The following is a 15,633-nucleotide window of genomic DNA, read 5'->3' as shown; positions in this document are numbered from 1 at the left end:
TAGTTTCAACTTGATCATGGACAAGGATAGATCTGGTCCTAGGGTTGAGGTTCTGAACTGGAAGAAGGCCAAATTTGAAGAAATGAGAAAGGATCTAAAAAGCGTAGATTGGGACAGGTTGTTCTCTGGCATGGATGTGATCGGTAGGTGGGAAGCCTTCAAAGCAGAAATTTTGAGAGAGCAGAATTGTATGTTCCTGTCAGGATTAAAGGCAAGGTGAATAGGAATAAGGAATCTTGGTTCTCAAGAGATATTGCAACTCTGATAAAGAAGAAGAGGGAGTTTTATGACGTGTATAGGAAGCAGGGAGTAAATAAGGTGCTTGAGGAGTATAAGTGCAAGAAAATACTTAAGAAAGAAATCAGGAGGGCTAAAAGAAGACATGAGGTTGCCTTGGCAGTCAAAGTGAAGGATAATCCAAAGAGCTTTTACAGGTATATTAAGAGCAAAAGGATTGTAAGGGATAAAATTGGTCCTCTTGAAGATCAGAGTGGTCGGCTATGTGCGGAACCAAAGGAAATGGGGGAGATCTTAAATAGGTTTTTTGTGTCTGTATTTACTAAGGAAGCTGGCATGAAGTCTATGGATTTAAGGGAAACAAGTAGTGAGATCATGGAAACTGTACAGATTGAAAAGGAGGAGGTCCTTGCTGTCTTGAGGAAAATTAAAGTGGATAAATCCCCGGGACCTGACAGGGTGTTCTCTCGGACCTTGAAGGAGACTAGTGTTGAAATTGCAGGCGCCCTGGCTGAAATATTTAAAATGTCGCTGTCTACAGGTGAGGTGCCGGAGGATTGGAGAGTGGCTCATGTTGTTCCATTGTTTAAAAAAGGATCGAAAAGTAATCCGGGAAATTATAGGTCAGTAAGTTTAACATCGGGAGTAGGTAAGTTATTGGAGGGAGTACTAAGAGACAGAATCTACAAGCATTTGGATAGACAGGGACTTATTAGGGAGAGTCAACATGGCTTTGTGCGTGGTAGGTCATGTTTGACCAATCTATTGGAGTTTTTCGAGGAGGTTACCAGGAAAGTGGATGAAGGGAAGGCAGTGGATATTGTCTACATGGACTTCAGTAAGGCCTTTGACAAGGTCCCGCATGGGAGGTTAGTTAGGAAAATTCAGTCGCTAGGTATACATGGAGAGGTGGTAAATTGGATTAGACATTGGCTCGATGGAAGAAGCCAGGGAGTGGTGGTAGAGAATTGCTTCTCTGAGTGGAGGCCTGTGACTAGTGGTGTGCCACAGGGATCGGTGCTGGGTCCATTGTTATTTGTCATCTATATCAATGATCTGGATGATAATGTGGGTGGTAAATTGGATCAGCAAGTTTGCTGATGATACAAAGATTGGAGGTGTAGTAGACAGTGAGGAAGGTTTTCAGAGCCTGTAGAGGGACTTGGACCAGCTGGAAAAATGGGCTGAAAAATGGCAGATGGAGTTTAATACTGACAAGTGTGAGGTATTGCACGTTGGAAGGACAAACCAACGTAGAACATACAGGGTTAATGGTAAGGCACTGAGGAGTGCAGTGGAACAGAGGGATCTGGGAATGTAGATACAAAATTCCCTAAAAGTGGCGTCACAGGTAGATAGGGTCGTAAAGAGAGCTTTTGGTACATTGGCCTTTATTAATCAAAGTATTGAGTATAAGAGCTGGAATGTTATGATGAGGTTGTATAAGGCATTGGTGAGGCCGAATCTGGAGTATTGTGTTCAGTTTTGGTCACCAAATTACAAGGAAGGATATAAATAAGGTTGAAAGAGTGCAGAGAAGGTTTACAAGGATGTTGCCGGGACTTGAGAAACTCAGTTACAGAGAAAGGTTGAATAGGTTAGGACTTTATTCCCTGGAACGTAGAAGAATGAGGGGAGATTTGATAGAGGTATATAAAATTATGATGGGTATAGGTAGAGTGAATGCAAGAAGGCTTTTTCCACTGAGGCAAGGGGAGAAAAAACCAGAGGACATGGGTTAAGGGTGAGGGGGGAAAAATTTAAAGGGAACATTAGGGGGGGGCTTCTTCACACAGAGAATGATGGGAGTATGGAATGAGCTGCCAGATGAGGTGGTAAATGCGGGTTCTTTTTTAACATTTAAGAATAAAGTGGACAGATACATGGATGGGAGGTGTATGGAGGGATATGGTCCGTGTGCAGGTCAGTGGGACTAGGCAGAAAATGGTTCGGCACAGCCAAGAAGGGCCAAAAGGCCTGTTTCTGTGCTGTAGTTTCTATGGTTTCTATACATACCTCACCCAAGCCTGTTCTCACCAAAGCACATCCCTCTAACACTGGTCCATTTAAATACTGGCCACTCTGCTTGGCCCTGCCTTATTTTTATTTGCCCTTGCTAATATATTGTGAAAGCTTGTGAATGCTCCTTTTTAAATCTCACTCAGAGATCCTGAGTTACCTCCTCTTTCGCTCCCAATTCAATTGGGTCTCCGGAAAAACCAGCCAGATACTTTGAGAGATTCATTTTAATTTTGTATTCCCTGAACCAGTTTTTTTTTTTTTTACTTTAAGCTACATCAAAATGTAAGAAAGAAAACAGGACAGGAAACACCTATCCAACTCAGAGTCTGCTGTACAATTAACAAAATAATATGATTTTATTATTTATTAATTTTCTGAAATTGGACATTATTGGCAAAACCAGTATTTATTGTTGTTGTTCTTCTCTGTACATCGTATTGAATTGAATTGATTTCATTACTTACACGAGGAGTAAAAAACTTTACGTCTGTCTAAATGTGCAATGTGCAATTTATAGTAATTTATAATAAATAGTATGTACAACAGGACAGTCAATATAAGATAGAAATACAATTGTATCAGCATGAACTAACCAGTTTTATGGCCTGCTGGAAGAAGCTGTCCTGGATCCTGTTGGTCCTGGCTTTTATGCTGTGGTACCGTTTTCTGGATGGTAGCAGCTGGAACAGTTTTTTGTTGGGGTGACTTGGGTCCCCAATGATCGTTCGGGCCCTTTTTACACACCTGTCTTTGTAAATGTCCTGAATAGTGGGAAGTTCACATCTACAGATGCGCTGGCCGTCCGCACTACTCTCTGCAAAGTCCTGTGAATAAGGAGTGTACAGTTCCCATACCAGGCAGTGATGCAGCCAGGCAGGATGTTCTTAATCGTGCCCCTGTAGAAAGTTCTTAGGAAATTGGGGGGCCATATCAAACTTCAACCACGTGAGGTGAAAGAGGCGCTGTTGTGCCTTTTACACCACACAGCCGGTATGTACAGACCACGTGAGATCCTCGGTGATCTGCATGTTGAGGAACTTAAAGCTGTTCACCCTCTCAACCCCAGATCCATTGATGTCAATAGGGGTTAGCCTCTCTCCATTCCTCCTGTTGTCCACAACTAGCTCCTTTGTTTTTGCGACATTGAGGGAGAGGTTATTTTCTTGACACCACTGTGTCAGGGTGATGACTTGTTCTCTGTAGGCTGTCTCATTATTATTTGAGATTAGGCCAATCAGTGTAGTATCATCAGCAAATTTAATTAGCAGATTGGGGCTGTGGATAGTGAGATACTCATGGGTATTCAGAGAGTAAAGGAGGGGGCTTAGGACACAGCCCTGAGGGGCACCTTTGTTGAGGGTTAGAGGGGCAGAGGTGAGGAAGCCCACTCTTAACACCCACCGGCGATCTAACAGGAAGTCCAGGATCCAGCTACACATGGCAGGGTGTGCATCGGGCAGCCACCTTGCCATTTCTTCAATATTTGTCCGTTTTTTTTTATGAACCCGAGTTGCTAGCCTGATGCTCAACCCGGCACAGATGGAAAGCGTGCGGGCAGCCAGCTAGATTCAAGCCCAGGACCACTCGCCTCCAAGTCCAGTGCGGATGCCACCACACCCACTAGCTGGCTATTTTATTGTTCATCCATTATTCCACCTTTTCTGCCTTACCCCCATATCCTTTCACTTCCATGAAGCCAAACAACAAAGAATTTGATTTCTGTTTGAATGAACCCAACAACTGAGGATCAGAATCACAATCAGGTTTAATATCACTGGATATGTCATGAAATTTGTTAATTTAGCGGCAGCAGTACAATGTGATACATAATAAATATAGAAAAAAATTTAAAGATGTATTACAGCAAGTATATATATGTAGGAAATCATACCCCACCAGATTATTCATCATCTTCTGAGTGAGGTAATTACTACTCGGTGCTAAATGGCCTATGCTCTATTGTTGATCTGTGACCCTTGATATTGGTTTCCATGGCCACCCAGAGCATTGTCTGGGATATTCAACGAAATTTTCACTTATCATCCACCTCTTGGGTTTACAGTCATCTGCACAATCTCTCCACACTGGAAAACCCACTATTCCATAAGTCAATCTGGTGATTTTTTTATTGCATTCCATCTGGTAAGGAGACCTAACTCTGTACACAATACTCCAGGTTTGGTCTCACCAAGGTCCCAAGTGGTTACAGTAAATCCTCTTTGTTCTTGCATTCTATAATAAAGGTCAAGATAACATTTGCCTTCCATATTACTTGCTGCACTTGTATGTTAGCTTTCTAAAAATTAAACACTTTCATGCTTAAATCAATGTGACAATAATTTAGCAATTTACCCATATTCCAGCTACTACTTAAGTACAAAGTTGACCCCGATACTTGAGTCAGTGGTTCCCATGGAGAAGTCAAACAGTAAGCTTCCACTAAGGTAGGAAAGTGCATCTTAGGTCAAGTTACTAAATGTAACTATACAGAACCGTGCAAAATACTTATCTGCATGTATTGCTGCAATTTTCACACAAAAAAGCCAATTCCTGTATGGTGTGTGATACTGGCTCAAGTCTCCATGTAGTGACAGTGAAGCATTCATTTTCAACCATGTGAGAATTTCTAGCCCACTGTGATAATTACATTTCTCAGAATTACATTTGACTGAAGGGATGTAAGCATTCACGAATTCTTGGCAAAAACAGTTTGTTGATTGTCCAGTTTTAACTCGTTCATGATTTTCTGTTTAAAGTAAACCAGATAACAATTTGTTAGTTTCACTTTACCACTATCAGTGTCATTGCGCATTAGGCAGCTAGTAGTTGCCTAGTAGTTACCATATCTGAAAGGTTTACCTTGGTTGAGTTCTTCCTCTGATACAGAACAAATTTAAAAAATCAAACTTTTATTATGTAACGCATGTTGAAGATTGTAATGCATTTGAACTGCAATTAAACTTAACAGATGTAACAAAATTCACTGAGTTACAATATTTTTGCTCAGTTTTAGTTTGATTGTGCAGTTTTCCAAAATCTACATTTTAATTCATATTTAAAATGTGATTCTATGTACAGTACCATTGGATGAATCTTAGAAACATAGACAACCTAAAGCAAAATGCAGGCCGTTTGGCCCACAATGCTGTGCCAAACATGTACTTACTTTAGAAATTACCGAGGGTTACCCACAGCCCTCTATTTTTCTAAGCTCCATGTACCTATCCAGGAGTCTCTTAAAAGACCCTATCGTATCTGCCTCCACCACTATCAATGGCAGCCCATTCCACAGACTCACCACTCTCTGCGTAAAAAACTTACCCCTGGCATCTCCTCTGTACCTACTTCCAAGAACCTTAAAACTGTGCCCTCTCATGTTAGCCATTTCAGCCCTGGGAAAAAGCCCCTGACTATCCACATGATCAATGCCTCTCATCATCTTATACACCTCTATCAGGTCACCTCTCATCCTCCACCGCTCCAAGGAAAAAAGGTCGAGTTCACGCAACCTGTTCTCATAAGGTATGCTCCCCAATCCAGGCAACATCCTTGTAAATCTTCTCTGCACCCCTTCTATAGTTTCCACATCTTTCCTGTAGTGAGATTACCAGAACTGAGCAAGGTATTCCAAGTGGGGTCTGACCAGGGTCCTATACAGCTGTAATAATTACCTCTCGGCTCTTAAACTGAATCCCACGGTTGATGAAGGCCAATGCATCTATGGACTCGGACCCCAAGATCCCCCTGATCCTCCACACAGTTAAGAGTCTTACCATTAATACTGTATTCTGCCATCATATTTGACCTACCAAAATGAACTACCTTACACTTATCTGGGTTGAATTCTATCTGCCACTTCTCAGCCCAGTTTTGCATCCTATCAATGTCCCGCTGTAACCTCTGACAGCCCTCCACACTATCCACAACACCCCCAACCTTTGTGTCATCAGCAATTTAACTAATACCTCCACTTCCTCATCCAGGCCATTGATAAAAATCATGAAGAGACGGGGTCCCAGAACAGATCCCTGAGTCACACCACTGGTCACCGAACTCCATGCAGAATATGACCCGTCTATAAGCTCTGTGAGCAAGCCAATTCTGGATCCACAAAGCAAGGTCCCCTTGGATCCCATGCCTCCTTACTTTCTCAATAAGCCCTGCATGGGATACTTTATCACATGCCTTGCTGAAATCCATATACACTACATCTACACTACCTTCGTCAATGTGTTTAGTCACATCCTCAAAAAATTCAATCAGGCTCGTAAGGCATGACCTGCCTTTGACAAAGCCATGCTGACTATTCCCAATCATGTTATGCCTCTCATATATATATGATATATGATATATATATTCATATATCCTGCCTCTCAAGATCTTTTCCATCAACTTACCAACCACTGAAGTAAGACTCACTGGTCTATAATTTCCTGGGCTAACTCTACTCCCCTTCTCGAATAAGGAAACAACATCTGCAACCCTCCAATCCTCTGGAACCTCTCTCGTCCCCATTGAGGATGAAAAGATCATTGCCAGAGGCTCACCAATCTCCTCCCTTCCCTCCCAGAGTAGCCTGGGGGTACATCTTGTCCAGTCCTGGAGACTTATCCAACTTGATGCTTTCCAAAAGCACATCCTATTTCTTAATATCTATATGCTCAAGCTTTTCAATCTGCTGTAAGTCATCCCTACAATCTCCAAAATCCTTTTCCATAGTGAGTACTGAAACAAAGTATTCATTAAGTACCTCTGCTATCTCCTCCGGTTCCATACACACTTTTCCACTGTCACACTTGATTGGTCCTCTCCTCTCACATCTTATCCTCTTGCTCTCACATACTTGTAGAATGCCTTGGGGTTTTCTTTAACCCTGCTCACCAAGGACTTCTCATGGCTCTTTCTGGCTCTCCTAATTTCTTTCTTAAGCTCCTTCCCACTAGCCTTATAGTCTTCTAGATCTCTATCATTATGTAGTTTTTTGAACCTTTTGTAAGCTTTTCTTTTCTTCCTTACTAGCTTTTCAACAGCCTTTGTACACCACAGTTCATGTACCCTATCATCCTTTCCTTGTCTCATTGGAATGTAACTATGCAGAACGCCACTCAAATATCCCCTGAACATTTGCCACACTTCTGCCGTACATTTCCCTGAGAACATCTGTTCCCAATTTATGCTTCCAACGTCCTCCCTGATAGCTTCATATTTCCCCCTACCCCAATTAAACACTTTCCTAACTTGTCTGTTCCTAACCCTCTCCAATGCTACGGCAAAGAAGTTAGAATTGTGATCACTATCTCCAAAATGCTCTCCCACTCAGAGACCTGACACCTGCCCAGATTCATTTCCCGATACCAGATCAAATACAGCCTCTCCTCTTGTAGGCTTATCTACATATTGTGTCAAGAAATCTTCTAGAACACACCTAACAAACTCCACCCCATCTAAACCCCTCACTCCAGGGACATGGCAATCGAGGTTTAGGAAATTAAAATCTCCCCCCAGGACAACCCTGATATCATTGCACCGTTCCAGAATCTGTCTTCCTATCTGCTCCTCTATGTCCCTGTTACTATTGGGTGGTCTATAAAAAAACACCCAGTAGAGTTTTTGATCCCTTCCTGGTTCTAACTTCCATCCACAGAGACTCAGTAGACAATCCCTCCATGACTTCCTCCTTTTCTGCAGACGTGACACTATCTCTGATCAGCAGTGCCATGCCCCCACCTCTTTTGCCTCCCTCTATGTCCTTTCTGAAATATCTAAAGCCTGGCACTCTATGACCATTCCTGCCCCTGAGCCATCCAAGTCTTTCTAATGGCCACAACATCATAGCTCCAAGTATTGATCCATGCTCTAAGCTCATCCGCTGTGTTCATGATGCTTCCTGCTTCAAAATAGACACATCTCAAACTTCTTGTGAGAAATGTTGTTTATGAAGTTTCAGAAGAAAAGACACAAGATCAGAAATTCATCCCCAGTCAGTGTTGCTGAACATATTATGTATCAGCATAGCTTTGAAATGTACTCTGCCACTTCATTTGGCCTTACAAATGGGAATGGATTTCAAGATCAACATATTTGTTTATCCTCTTCCATATGATCAAACTCATCAATTGGCAGACATGTCTACAGCTGTCCATAAACAGCTGGGATATCTCAAGCAGCAGCAGCTTGTCTTTCTCATCTCTTTCCAATAATAAATAACTAATACTCTTTCCCTTCCTGTAGTCCCACAGACAGGGTAATGTTTAATGTTCAAAGTACATTTACTGTACAAAGTACTTCTCTGAGATTCATTTTCTTGCAGATCTTCATAGTAGAAGAAATACAATAGAATCAATGAAAAATTACACACAAAGACTGACAAACAACCAATGTGCAAAAGAAGAAACACCATCCAAATACAAGAAAAAACAAACAATAAATAAATAATCCTGAGAACATGAGTTGTAGAGTTATTGAAAGTGAGTTCATAGGTTGTGGAATCAGTTCAGTGTTGTGCCGAATGAAATTACACATGCTGGTTCAGTACGCTGGTTGAAGGGTAATAACTGTTCCTGAATCTGGTGCAGTGTGACCTAAGGCTTCTGTACCTCCCTCCCAATGGCAGCATCAGCAAAAAGAGAGCATGGCGGGATGGCAGGGGTCCTTAATGATGGTAATTTGCTCAGATAAATGAATAAAAAGAAGATTCAATCTATTTTTGCACTGTGAACTAATTCCCACTGCTGGTATACAAGAAATTTTGGATAAGACCATAAGATGTAGCAGCAGTAGTAGGCTATTCGGCCCATCAAGGCTGCTCCGCCATTCAGTCATTGACTGAGCCAGTTCTTCCAGTCATCCCCACTCCCCCGCCTTCACCCAATACTGGAAATATAAGAATGAAGTTAAAGAGACAGTGAGAATAAGAAAAGTTAAGAAGCACAACAGAATCAACAGAGTAGAAAGCTCAAGAAGGGATCGTACAGTATGGCCAAGTGAAATAGGAATTGATATGAAAGGTGAGGGGAGTAATGAATTAAAAGTATTATATATGAATGCACGGAGTATAAGAAATAAAGTGGATGAGCTTGAGGCACAGTTGGAAATTGGTAAGTATGATGTTGTGGGAATAACAGAGACATGACTTCAAGTGGACAGGGCTTGGGAAATGAATATTCAAGGATATACGTCCTATCGAAAGGACAGACTGATGGGCAGAGGGGGTGGGGTGGGGTGGCTCTGTTGTTGAGGAATGATACTCAGTCCCTTGCGAGGGGGGACACAGAATCAGGAGACGTAGAGTCAGTATGGATAGAACTAAAAAATTCTAGGTAAAAAGACCCTAATGGGAGTTATCTACAGGCCCCCAAACAGTAGTCTGGATGTAGTTTGTAGTTGAATCAAGAGTTAAAATTGGCATGTCACAAAGGTAATACTACAGTTGTCATGGGGGATTTCAACATGCAGGTAGACTGGAGGAATCAGGTTGGTACTGGACCCCAAGAAAGGGGGTTTGTGGAGTCCCTCCGAGATGGATTCTTAGAACAGCTTGTACTGGAGCCCACCAGAGAGAACGCAATTCTAGATTTAGTGTTGTGCAATGAACCGGATTTGATCAGGGACCTTGAGGTAAAGGAGCCATTAGGAGGTAGTGACCATAATATGATAAGTTTTAATCTGCAATTTGAGAGGGAGAAGGGAAACTCGGAAGTATCAGTATTACAGTTGAACAAAGGAAACTATGGAGCTATGAGGGAGGAGCTGGCCAAAGTTCAATGGAACAATACCCTAGCAGGGATGACAGTGGAACAGCAATGGCAAGTGTTTCTGGGAATAATGCGGAAGGTGCAGGATCTGTTCGTTCTAAAGAGGAAGAAAGGTCCTAAGGGGAGTAAGGGGAGGCCGTGGCTGACAAGGGAAGTAAAGGCCAGTATAAAAATAAAAGAGAAGAAGTATAACATAGCAAAGATGAGTGGGAAGACGGAGGATTCGGAAACTTTTAAAGAGCAACAGAAGATAACTAAAAAGGCAATACACGGAGAAAAAAATGAAGTACAAAGGTAAATTAACCAAGAATATAAAGGAGGATAGTAAAAGCTTCTTTAGGTATATGAAAAGGAAAAATATAGTTAAGACCAAAATTGGGCCCTTGAAGACAGAAATGGGTGAATTTATTATGGGGAACAAGGAAATGGCAGACGAGTTGAACAGGTACTTTGGATCTGTCTTCACTAGGGAAGACACAAACAATCTCCCAGATATAATAGTGGCCAAGGTAATGGATGAACTGAAGGAAATTTATATTAGGTAGGAAATGGTGTTGGATAGACTGTTGTGTCTGAAGGCTCATAAGTCCCCGGGACCTGATGGTCTGCATCCCAGGATACTTAAAGAGGTGACTTTAGAAATCGTGGACACATTGGTAATCATTTTCCAATGTTCTATAGATTCAGGATCAGTTCCTGTGGATTGGAGGGTGGCTAATATTGTCCCACTTTTCAAGAAAGGAGGGAGAGAGAAAACAGGAAATTATAGACCGGTTAGCCTGATGTCAGTGGTGGGAAAGATGCTGGAGTCAATTGTAAAAGATGAAATTACGACACATTTGGATAGCAGTAACAGGATAGGTCCGAGCCAGCATGGATTTACGAACGGGAAGTTGTGCTTGACTAATCTTCTGGAATTTTTTTGAGGATGTAACTAAGAAAATGGACAAGGGAGAGCCAGTGGATGTAGTGTACCTGGACCTTCAGAAAGCCTTTGATAAAGTCCCACATAGGAGATTAGTGAGCAAAATTAGGGCACATGGTATTTGGGGCAGAGTACTGACATGGATTGAAAATTGGATGGCTGACAGGAAGCAAAGAGTAGCGATTAACGGGTCCCTTTCGGAATGGCAGGTGGTGACCAGTGGGGTACTGCAGAGTTCAGGCTGGGACCACAGCTGTTTACAATATACATTAATGATTTAGATGAAGGAATTAAAAGTAACATTAGCAAATTTGCAGATGACACAAAGCTGGGTGGCAGTGTGAAATGTGAGGAGGATGTTATGAGAATGCAGGGTGACCTGGACAACCTGGGTGAGTGGGCGGATGCATGGCAGATGCAGTTTAATGTGGATAAATATGAGGTTATCCACTTTGGTGGTAAGAACAGGAAGGCAGATTATCTAAATGGAGTCGTTAGGAAAAGGGGAAATACAACGAGATCTAGGTGTTTTTGTACATCAGTCACTGAAAGCAAGCATGCAGGTACAGCAGGCAGTGAAGAAAGCTAATGGCATGCTGGCCTTCATAACAAGGGGAATTGAGTATAGGAGCAAAGAGGTCCTTCTGCAGCTGTACAGGGCCCTGGTGAGACCACACCTGGAGTATTCTGTGCAGCTTTGGTCTCCAAATTTGAGGAAGGACATTCTTGCTATGGAGGGAGTGCAGCGTAGGTTCACAAGGTTAATTCCTGGGATGGCAGAACTGTCATATGATGAAAGATTGGAGCAACTGGGCTTGTATACACTGGAACTTAGAAGGATGAGAGGGGATCTGATTGAAACATATAAGATTATTAAGGAATTGGACATGCTGGAGGCAGGAAGCATGCTCCCACTGATGGGTGAGTCCCAAACCAGAGGTCACAGTTTAAGAATACGGGGTAGGCTACTTAGAACGGAGTTGAGGAAAAACTTTTTCACCGGAGAGTAGTGGATATATGGAATGCTCTGCCCCAGAAGGCAGTGGAGGCCAAGTCTCTGGATGCTTTCAAGAAAGAGATGGATAGAGCTCTTAAAGATAGTGGAATCCAAGGTTATGGGGATAAGGCAGGTACTGGATACTGATTGTGGATGATCAGCCATGATCACAGTGAATGGCAGTGCCGGCTCGAAGGGCCGAATGACCTACTCCTGCACCTATTGTCTATTGTCTATAATACCCTTTGATGCCCTGGCTAATCAAAAACCTATCTATCTCTGCCTTAAATGCACCCAATGTCTTGGCCTCCACAGCTGCTCATGGCAACTAATTCCACAGATTTACCACCCTCTGACTAAAGTAATTTCTCCGCATCTCTGTTTGAAATGGAAACCTGAGGTCATGCCCTCTTGTCCTAGATTCCCTTATCATGGGAAATAACTTTGCCATATCTAATCTGTTCAGGCCTTTTAACATTCGGAATGTTTCTATGAGAATCCTCCTCATTCTCCAGAACTCCAGGGAATACAGCCCAATAGCTGCCAGACATGAAAAGGAAGATCAGAAGATCAGATATAAAAATCAGAACTGTCAACATCAGGTGATTGTGATTCTGTTGAAGGTTCTGCGGTTTTAAAGCACAGTCTGGTCTGACTGAAGCAGCAGAATAAGCCATTTCCTAATGATAATCTTCCAATATAAAATTAACAGGACTGATAACCAAATTTAGATGATCTTAGAGTCAGCTACTTCTATGCTTGTGTATTTAATTTTAAGCCCAAGGTCCTTAAAGCCTAATTTCTGTCAACTGTTCTATTTTGTCAGCGCCTGGTGCACCATATACCCAAAACATGATAACAAGCTGAAAATTGGACAAGCAATGCCTGTCCTATCTAGCCTGAACACCTGTCACCTAGCATGATAAATTTCCAAACAACGATAGACTATACATATTTCACTAAGAGAGTTCCCTGGTCAATAATCATTGCACTACAGATGCAACATTTGTTGATCCGAGTTCTACCAGATTCTTGCCTAATGTAGTCAGAATATATTTCAAGGCTTCACGCTATTGTTGCAATTAATATACTGTAAATGATGACCAAAATATCAGTTGTGTGCTCTAGATCACCAACACAAGGATTTGATAAGCTCCTTTTAAAAAATTCACTCTTCAAGGTAATGTGCCTGTCACATTATTTCTAAAGTAGCACCAGAACCTTAACCTTGGAAGTTCATCCTCTACAACAGAACACCCATTTCATTTACCATGACCATCATGTAATATTAACAAATGAGGGAGAGTTATAGAAAGCACATCATGCTAAGTGGAAGTGGACTGATAATATTAAAAGCTTTTCTATTAGGGCTTCTATGACTGGCAGCTGGGGAGACTTTCATTTCACCTGCCACGAATGGATCTGCATTCTTGTTCCAAAGTTTAATCGGCTGCTACAAATCTGACTAAATAATGACTTAGTAGTTAATATTTTGACAAATTGTACATAGCTGTTAATTTTTGAATACTTTGTTAACTTACATTTCTTAACCTTTGTTTAAATTGTCCTTCTGGTTCATTAAGGTGTTGATTCGGGACAGGAATATTCCAGCGTTCAAATTCCATTAATATTTCATCTTTGCTGTATAGAATAGCTGGATCCAAATTATTTCTATTCACGAGTTCAACCAAGTGCTGTTTTAAATGGACACTGAAATAAAGATGAGGACATCATGTTGAAGTAGAAGTCTTTGTACACCAGTTTCTCAAATGTGTGCTCTAGGCCATTAAAGGTACTTTAAAAATACATAAATCATAATTTATGCATTGTTCAATCTGAATAGCAACAATTTTTAACAGCAGGATATTTTTAGAAAGGGGCTGTGATAATGGCAGCAATGTAAACACCTCAGTGCTTAACTAAAACATAAAATGGATTTTATTCAGAATAGGAGAAATAAAGAGGAAACCAAAGTAAAAACTAGTTTTATTTTATCATTGATAACATCATTGAAGTGTTTGCATTGTTATTGTTTTTCAGACCTTACTTATGGAAACTGTGGCAGTTGTTCACCACAGTTTTATCAAAATTATTAAAAACAGAGGAACATGAAATGTTCAGATTTAGCCTTTGGGATTGACTTCCTTTCTACAATATGAACGCAAAGTACAGGATAAAAATACATTTCTACCCCATCACATCAGTCAAATCTGTTTCATGCAACTGAGTATGAGATAAAAGAAAACAACAAAAAAAGTAGGTGCCGGAAATCTAAATTAGAAACAGAAAATGCTGGAAATACTCAACAAGTGAGGCTGCATCTTTGGGAACAGAAAGACAGTTAATGCTTCAGGTGTGAGGAAAGGTCTTCCAACTGAATTGTTAGCTGTTTATCTTTCCACATATACAGCCTGACCTGCTGGGCATTTCCAACATTTTCTATTCTGATACGAGAGTAATGATACCAGAAGCTCCTGAGATGAATGTAGTAACTGGAGACATCTGACCCTGTAACAATACTAAGGCTTTACATGAACAGAGAAATACTTTAAGCATGAGCCTAAAAAGACGAGGAGTCCATAAGCACAAGATCATGTTGTAAAGGTACTGTCAGAAGTGACTGAATACAAATCTTCTCATCTCAGCCTGGTCAAGAGATGCTAGCTGGATGTTATATATACTGGTAAAGACCTTATCTCTATGAGTATTTGTACAAACTAGAGATGGTGAGGGCAAACAACAGTCTGCACTGATAAGATACTTATTTTTCTCTTTTCAAGGTTAAAAGATTGATCAAATAATTGTTCCTGGCTGACCTGATGATAGACTGTGTGACTGAATCTCTTGCTCCACAACAGAAGCAGGATTCAAATAAAACATAAAACACTGAGATACTGAAAATATTGAATATAGAAAAAGGACACATTTACTAATTTACAAATATTACAAAGAACAATTACAGTGGATTCCAGTTAACTTGGACATATTGGGACAAGTACATTTTGGCCCAATTAAACGGCTGCACCAATGAGCCGAAGTTTCATGGAAATAGTTTAAAAAAGTATAAAAAAAGAGAAACTACTGTTTAACTGAGTAACAAATTATGTACTTATGTAAACAGATTTCCTGCCATCATCAGATACAACAGGCAGCCATCAAACCAACTATTAGGAACTAATACAGTTCTACAGTACTGTAGTTGTATTGATAGTGTTCTAATTTGTTCTGTATTTTTATTTTAGTTCCTAATAGTTGGCTTGATGGCTGTCTGTTGTATCTGATGATGGCAGGAAATCTGTGTGGTTGGAGGGGAATGGAGGCATCGACACTGAGGTTTTCTTCTTTTCCATTTTTAAGTTGTTAGTTTTGCCCAAGTCTTTTAGTTTAGTTGTTTTTTTTTTCTTTTGGGATGGGTTTTTTTTTCTTTTTTTTTGTCTTTTTCCTTTTTTTTTGCTTTATATTATCCGTGATCAGTTCTACATGTATGGGAGTTTTGGTAATTTCCACTATTTGGTTTTGCAATTACTCTTTTTTTAAATGTAACAATACATCTCATATTATCTGTATTATTGCTATGTTTTGTTTCTATATTTTGAAATTAATAAAAAGATTGAAAAAGAAAGGAAATCTGTGTGGAAGAGCTGGGACAGTTCCACTCTCTCGATCTCAGAAGTCCAGGTCCAGTGGTACAAAGGTTG

The 15,633-nt window shown here is 40.8% G+C and overlaps 1 protein-coding gene across 9 annotated transcripts in view; it reads right to left on the bottom strand.

Moving 5' to 3' along the window:
• Positions 1-2,695: 2,695 nt before the first annotated feature.
• LOC140196607 (E3 ubiquitin-protein ligase RNF31) overlaps positions 2,696-15,633 on the bottom strand; it is an 82,408-nt gene continuing 69,470 nt past the window's right edge. For 4 of the 9 annotated variants that reach the window (XM_072256112.1, XM_072256122.1, XM_072256132.1 and 1 more), the window contains 2 exons: positions 13,477-13,645; positions 2,696-5,005 (listed from right to left, as the gene is read on the bottom strand). In XM_072256112.1, the coding sequence (XP_072112213.1) occupies positions 4,946-5,005; positions 13,477-13,645 (229 nt within the window). In that variant the 3' untranslated portion in view covers positions 2,696-4,945. Of the gene's footprint in view, positions 5,006-13,476; positions 13,646-15,633 lie in introns of those variants that run through there. The other 5 variants (XM_072256140.1, XM_072256084.1, XM_072256095.1 and 2 more) reach the window with 2 other exon arrangements.

This window comes from Mobula birostris, chromosome 1 (genome assembly GCF_030028105.1).
Source record: "Mobula birostris isolate sMobBir1 chromosome 1, sMobBir1.hap1, whole genome shotgun sequence".
NCBI classification, from domain to species: domain Eukaryota; kingdom Metazoa; phylum Chordata; class Chondrichthyes; order Myliobatiformes; family Myliobatidae; genus Mobula; species Mobula birostris.
This window is presented reverse-complemented; position numbering and strand designations above follow the sequence as displayed.